Raw genomic sequence first — 7,383 nt, forward strand, 5'->3', positions numbered from 1 at the left:
CGAACCCGTGTCCCCTGCATCGGCAGGCGGACTCTCAACCTCTGCGCCACCAGGGAAGCCCTCTCAGTCCCCTTTTGAATGTCCTAATTTCCAGTGAGTCTCCCCCTAGCTTCTCCAGGCCTTCAATGGTCTGTTGTGTGTCTCCTTGCGTCATACCTTGCCTCAGGTGTCCATGGGTCTGTAGTGGTCTTTTCTGAGCAGTGCCCATAGCTTTCCTGCCTGTGTTCTGAGTTCCGTGAAACAGAGGTGAGCATCTTGCATTATAGTCCCTCAGGTGTCCCCCAGATGGCTTAGAATGGACTACACAATTCACACACGAAGTCTGCTCTGCCCTCTCTGGTTTTGGGGGTGGGGGGTGGGGGAACAGGAAGGTGGTTCTTCCGGTGGTTCTTTCAGTGCGTCTATGGGGAAATGGGAACCTGGAGCTTCCTAATCCGCCATTTTGCTCTGTGTGTGTTTTGGATGCTGGAATATTTTGTTCAGTCTAACTTTGTTTCAGTTGACCTAATTAATAGATAAATACTTTTAACTGAAGTTGCCAATAGGTAAAGTTGAAATTTTAAAATTTGTTCATTTATTCAGCAAATATTTATTGATTGTCTACTGGGGATACAGTAGTGAACAAAACAGATGAAGGGCCAGCTCACATTTCAGTGGAGACAAATGATAAACAGGTTACAGAAATACATAGTGGATAATGTGGTGGTATGTGAGATGGAGCAGATTAACACAGAAGGGAAGACAGGGTAGTTTGGGGTCTGAGACGGTGAGCAAAGACCCGAGAGGTGAGGCCTGACCCAGGCAGATACCGAGGCGTAGACCCATGTGGGCAGAGGGAAGGCTTGGTTATTCCTTGGTTCCAGGAACAGAGAGGAAGTTGCAGTGACCAGAGCAGCAAACAAGGGGAGAATCTAGGTGTGAAGGTCAGATCTTACTGGACCCTGTGGCCATTGCAAGGGTGGGCTCGGAGGAGGAGGTAGAACCATGAGAGAGTTTTGAGCAGAGGAATGGCTTAATCAGAACATTCTGGGCTACTGTGTTGCGAACAGACTGGAGCGGGGGACAAAGTCTGTGCCCAGAGTTCAGGACAGGATGACAGCGGCTCAGACTAGGGTGGTTTTGTGGAGGTGGTGAGAAGCAGCGGGTTTCTGAATGTAACTAGTGGGCATGTGGTCTCAGGGGGGGCCTGGTCGGCAGATCCTGGTATTGAGAGCCAGGATGCTGGACAAGGCCCCGAAGGATTGAGCACTGGGACTCTAACGTTGAGAGGTGGCCGGCAGTGGGGACATGGGGGAGGAGCCTGAGAAGCAGCAGCCTGGAGCGGGGGGCCGGGGAGGGCATCCAGGACAGCAGGTGGGGGAAAGGTTTCACAGATCAGGGAGCCATGAGCTGCCAGGTGCTGCGAGGCCAAATGAAATGAGGACTGAGAACTGACCAGTGGCTTTAATGCTGTGACCATTGGAGACCTTGAAGGGTTCCTGAATTACTGCTGAGGGTAGGAGAATTTCAAAGAACATGGCAAAGATTAAAACAGTCTTAAGTTTGTAGAGGTTTCTGTCTTAATAAAATTGGGTGCCTGTGGAATTAGGATAGATTTTGTTTTCTACACACTTTCAGGAAACAAAATTTGTTCCATACTTACTTTTAAGATATTCTTTTAAAAATGAAGACACTACTACAGTTCAGTAGATTTAATCAAGACAGATTGATCACTTATAGGAAACACCACAACTACTGCTGAGCCCCAGCTCTGTACAAAGCACTCTGCTCAGTCCCTTTGCGCACGTGATTCTGTGGTTGCACAGGAGTGCTGCACACCTTGGTGATAATCACAGGTAGAGGGACGTGCGGAGGCCTCGCAATCTACGGAGGGAGCCTGCCTCCAAGAAGGGACTCCATTTGGGGAGATGGGTTGGGGAGCTGTGATGGTTGTCTGGATCAGAAATGAGGAGAATGGCACCATTCTTACAGCAGACTGGGAAAGAGTACAGAGTCTGGGGACGTGAAGATCTGGAAGCCATAGGGCTTAGTGGTTGGCAGACCCAGGGGAGTGTGATTGTGTAATTCTGAGCCCTCACGACTGAGAGTAGCCAGCTCGGAGAGGAGGACATACTGAGTGGGTTTGGACACGAGTTTCAGGTTAGTGAAGGTGTAAGCCTAGAGCTCAGGAAAGCGGCTGGGGAGGCTCTGGTTTCCTGGGGTTTGAGGAGAGTCAGAACTTGTGTAAGTGTGAGAGGTGGAAGGAACAGGACCCCAGGAGATGAGGGTCGAGGGGAGATCAGAGCCGTGGTGGGGGAAGAGGGTGGGCAGCAGAGCGTCTGGGGCTGCACAGTGGTGAGGAGAACAAGGCCCGAGGAGGGGTCCCTGCCTGGGTGGCTGGAATGTGGGACACTGCCCTCCACGCCACAGGCACCATGGGTGTCCGCCAGTCGTCCCCTTGGAGACACACATGCACACTCCCTAACCACAGGTGTGTGTGTGTGTGTGTGTCTCTGTGTGTGCACATGTGTTTGTATAGGTTTGCTCCTTTACGCTTGAATTATCTCAAAAAGGATGCACAGAAAATGAATTACACTGTCACCCATGAGGAAGGAAATTGGTGGCTGGGGAACAGAGGTGAGAGGTAGATTTTTCACTGTGTAGACCTTTCTATTTATTTTTAAATATTGAACCACATGCATGTGGTTACCTGTTCAAACAACCAAAAGAAAAGCACAATTAAAAAGTTTTACAAGAATGAGAGAGCCCTCTATATACTGATATGGAATAATCTCCACTTATTAAGTACAATAAAATAAGGGGTAGAAAAGTGAACGTAGTAGGTTCCCATGTGTTTAAACTTGCGTGTGTGTCTGTGTGTGCGTTTTAGTTAGAAAGATACAGATGGCAGTATTTGCCTTTTCATGCAAAGAATGTTTCTAGCAGTAGATCCAGACTGGTAAGAGGGTGTCTCTGGGAGGCTAGGGCAGGAGAGGAAAGGCTTGTGTCATCCTCTTTGAAGTGGGTAGCAGTGCATACTATCCTCTAAGTGATTTGAAAAGAATTTTTTTTCGGTAAATGAGTTCCTGCCTTTATCGGATGATATGTGTGTGTCGATCAGCTACTCTGCACCCGATGCCAGGGGCGCAGTAGTGCCCAGAGCTGACTGACCTGCCCGTCCTCTGTAAATGAGCCGTAAGCTCTGTGCGGGTCTGACTCGTGGTAGGAGGTCCTTCACAGACGTGTGTTGCTGGCCTGCCTCCCTCTTCTTGCCGGGAAGTCCCTGTAGGGAGCCAGATTTCGCCTGTCTCCTCGTCTCACAGTTAACCTCTGCCTCTTCTACCCAGGATGCCTTCTTCCACAGAAGACGATGCTCGTCTGCAGAGCACACAGCAAGAGGACAAGGGCTCAGGGAGAGGTGCCGACTCCCAGACAAACTCAGAAAACCCAACACATGGTTGGTTATGTAAAAGACGGTTAACTTAAAATCATTAATGCTTGGAAGTTTTCCCGTGTTTAGGCTTTCCACTTTTAGATGAATTAGAGAGAAGGTGACAGAAACTGATATTACCCAACTTTCTATTTTTTACAGTACGGCTTCCAATTTTTTTGGTGACTTTTTTCTTTTTTTGTTATTTGAAGTATAATGCTCATCCACTAAAAGTGCACAGATCTTAAGTGTACAGCTCATCAGAATTTTTCCTATGTGTATTACCGTTACCCACGCCCAGATCAAGCTGTTGAACATTTCCGGAACCCCAGTGGTCTCCCTTACACACCCTCCCTGTCTGTAACCCTGCCCAGTAATCCCTGTGCTCACTTCTGTCACCATCAGTGTTGCTGAAGCACATGGTATATACACTCTTGTGTCTTCTTTCACTCAACTTTATGTCTGTGAAATTCATCTAGGTTATTGCAAGTAGCAGTGGTACTTTTTTATTGCTGAGTTGTATTCCATGATATGCATATACTACAGTTTACTTAGCTGTTCACCTGTTACAAGACATTGATTGTTTTCAGTTTTTGACTACTGTTAACAAAGCTGCTCCTAAACATTTTCGCTCAGGTCTTTGGAAGCTTCAGATGTTTCAGGTTGAGAATTTAAATTGCATTGTTTTAGGAAATGTTATGTTCAGCAGTGGTTCCTTGTGTGTACTGGCCACTGTTCTGGAAGTCATCGTTAGTGGGGCCCTAGCAGGTTAAGATAGCAGAGACACTGGAGCATTTGTATCATATGGCCAATAATATGTGGTTCCTTTTCAGAGAGTTTACTTTCCCAGTTGTTTAATCATAATATTTAACAAGGCAAATATTTGTTTTCTTAGTCTGATATTTGTTTTATTAGTTATACTAAGTGATCTGCATTTTAATTTTTTAAAATTATTCTTTGCAATTGGATACTTCGGTTACTATGAAGTTTATACTCTTATAGTCTTAGTGAGTAGTTCCTCAACTAAAAGTTGCATAAAATGCAAAAAAGTACATATATATACATATATTATGGAGTCACATATCAATAACCTATAGGAAAATTTGACTTTTTGTACAGAAACTTTACCTGAAAACGCTGGAGATGCTTCCACTAACAAAACTACAGGGCCTCTGAAAAGGTATGCTCATCATTGTTGGGGTCTGCTTTCCTTCCTTGCCTAGCGAATAAACAGAGGTGAGTGTATAATCCTCCTCACTTCCTTCTAGCTTCCACCCACAAATAAAATGGTTCCAAAAAGAGGATGTGGTCATATTGAAGATAAGAATAAGGAACGTAAAAGATTAGAAATGTAAATACTTCAGAGATAGAGTTGTTTTCAGGTGGGTTTATGGATAGCTTATAAAGTAAAAGAGAAATAATTTCTAACATTTTAAAAGGCTGACCTCATTTCCCTTTGTAAGTCTAGTGCCTGGGTGGGAGAGAAATTTTACTTGGCTGATTTGGAGCTGCAGGCCAACATAATAAAAGATGATTGCAAATGCACAGTGAAAAATGATGAACCAATAGTCACTCTTTCGAAAGAGAAAAAGGAGTCTTGGTGTGGCTTACTCAGAGGGTGAGTTGAAATCAGCTGTGCTTGGGCTTGACACGCTGAGCATGTTTTATTCTCTCACTTAACATAAACTGTTATATTGAACAGAATCCTAACGTGGCTTTTGACTTTGATCACTGGGAGGAATGTGACAAGGATGAGGATAGCCACTTCTCCAGGGTAAGGGGGGGCGCCCATCCCTTGGAGAGTCGTAGGTCCTGAGCACCATATGGGGGTGGACGCGGCCACTCAGCTGACTTTAGCAATGTGGCCTTCGTGGAAATGGGTCTTAATGTAAAGCTCTTAGGTATCCGTTTTCTCCTCGTGGTTGATCTTGGTGCTAAACGTTCTGCTTTGAGGAAGTTATCAACTCTTGGTTATAAACATACCTCCTTATAACACTTTTACAAATATTCCTCCTAGGAAAATAGTTTATTCATAAGCAGGCAAATTTTACCTGCTTGTTTCTTGCTTAAAATAATGAAAATATAAAATAGGTCACAAAATACAGAGCTAGAAGAAGGCCAAGGGCCTTCTTCTGCAATGACCAAAATAATGGCGGGGGGGAGGGGGTGGGGGAGATTTGCTAATTAATCTATAATTAGTAACATATTTTTAATAATATCTCTCTCTCAGCGGTAAATTCTGAAAACCCGTCCTGCAAAGTGGTAGAGTTGGTTGAGACCAGTGACAAAGCTTCAGATGAAAACGAAAGTGAGAGTGAATGAGAATGTGAATTAAATCCTGCAGAGCGGCCAGAGGACTCTGAACAGAAATGGATGTTGCTACATGACCGAAAGCTGAGAAGACAGGCAGTCACGTCCAGACCTTTTGTCACTTCAAGGATCAAGTGTAACTAAGTGCTACCTTGTGGCACTGGGATTAGTAACGGTGAGAAGTTCTGAATTGATTGAAAAATGGGCCGATGACGAGACTCTGGAAGGAAGCCAGAAGCAGAGACACAGCGAGTGCTGGGCTGTCCTGCCCATCGCCTCTGGTGTGAAGCCCACCTCAGCACTCAGGTTGAGTGATGCCCGCCGTGGCATTCGGGTAATGAACTGTACCATCTGGAGTTCGTTTTTCATTTTTTTCATTTAGACCTGTGTTTGGTTACATTCTTAAAACCTTCTCTTGTGCATATAAATTGAGATTTCTTAAAATTCATACCCTGCACTGCTTAACAGACCTTTTCAACCATGAGTTAGTAGAGATTCAGGGTTAACTGTCTGTGTACTAATACTCCTAGTGTCCTTTCGATACTGATAGCTACCCAGGGTAAGTTTACTTCTTGTGAAGAGATAGTCCAAGGACGAGAACGGGGTTCCCTCAGCAATAGCAGCCTGACCCAGGGCTTCCTGGAGGTAAAGCTAGTGCTTCCGAAGAACCCTTGGAACCTGCAGAGTCCTGGACGAATAGGACACAGGTTTCTCTCCAGTGGAAACTGAAAAGGTCATGTGGGGTACCTGGAGGTTAACCCTCAGAATACCTGGATGTGGTGAGCCCTGAAAACATTCATGACGCCATCCTGGGATGAGGCTGCGGTGCCTTAATAAGGTCACGAGGTTATCAAGAAATGTGTATTGTCATTACCGCTTAAGTGTGGGAATGCCCAGAGCCTGACTTTTCACGGTAACTGGAAAAAGTTAGACAGGCGAGCTATTGGGAAATTTACACCCTGTGTACTGCTTTAGTGTGGGTCTGGCGGCTTTGCCTAGACGTGGAAAAGAGCATTGGTAGGCTGTTGGAACTGCCCGCAAGATCTTTCTTCTTTTTACACATCAGAAAGCACAGGTGCCCAAGCCTGTGTATGTCCCAGGTATAAACCACCAGGTATGTCCCAGGTATTAAACGAGAGGTAGATTCTCTGTCGTCAAGCTGTCGTGTCCCGTGAGCAGGCGTGCATCACCCTCTGGCTGTCAGTTTCCTCATCTGTAGAATAAGACGTTCAGCTCCTTGTGGGGCCTCAGGGGCCCGGAGCGCTGCTGGGCGGGGTCAGGCCGCTGCCCTCTGGTGGGAGGACGCGGCATCCAGCCTGGACAGCTGCCAGGAGCGCATCCTTGCTGCCGCCTTGACTCCCGTGGGTTGACTGGCCGGTGTCCGATTGGCACATGAAGTGTACGGGGAGTGATTTTCCTTTTTCTTGGCTAAATAGGGCAGGCTCTGGGAAGTGTGAAGTGCTGGTGTCTTTGCTGGCAAAGGTTCTGATTCTGCAAAACTCTTTTAATGTCCTCATCCGGTGTACTTTGCTTCCACCGGGAAGGGCTTTGGGTCGGCAGCCAGGCCTCCTGAACTGCACTGGCTTTCCTTGAGATTGTTAGCCACCTGCAGTGTGTGCTCGGTAGTATTGTCTCTTTCGTAAAACAGCACACGATAATAGCAA

The 7,383-nt window shown here is 46.2% G+C and overlaps 1 protein-coding gene across 1 annotated transcript in view; it reads left to right on the forward strand.

Annotated features, from left to right (window-relative positions):
- Positions 1-7,089, forward strand: part of TDRD12 (tudor domain containing 12) — an 82,768-nt gene extending 75,679 nt beyond the window's left edge. Inside the window, 8 exon segments of the mRNA XM_007471089.1 lie at positions 3,327-3,436; positions 4,529-4,589; positions 4,678-4,791; positions 4,878-5,031; positions 5,112-5,214; positions 5,848-6,053; positions 6,250-6,278; positions 6,939-7,089. Coding sequence (XP_007471151.1) covers positions 3,327-3,436; positions 4,529-4,589; positions 4,678-4,791; positions 4,878-5,031; positions 5,112-5,214; positions 5,848-6,053; positions 6,250-6,278; positions 6,939-7,089 — 928 coding nt within the window.
- The last annotated feature ends 294 nt before the right edge of the window (positions 7,090-7,383 follow it).

The sequence above is a fragment of the Lipotes vexillifer genome, unplaced genomic scaffold (genome assembly GCF_000442215.2).
Source record: "Lipotes vexillifer unplaced genomic scaffold, Lipotes_vexillifer_v1.1 scaffold182, whole genome shotgun sequence".
NCBI classification, from domain to species: domain Eukaryota; kingdom Metazoa; phylum Chordata; class Mammalia; order Artiodactyla; family Lipotidae; genus Lipotes; species Lipotes vexillifer.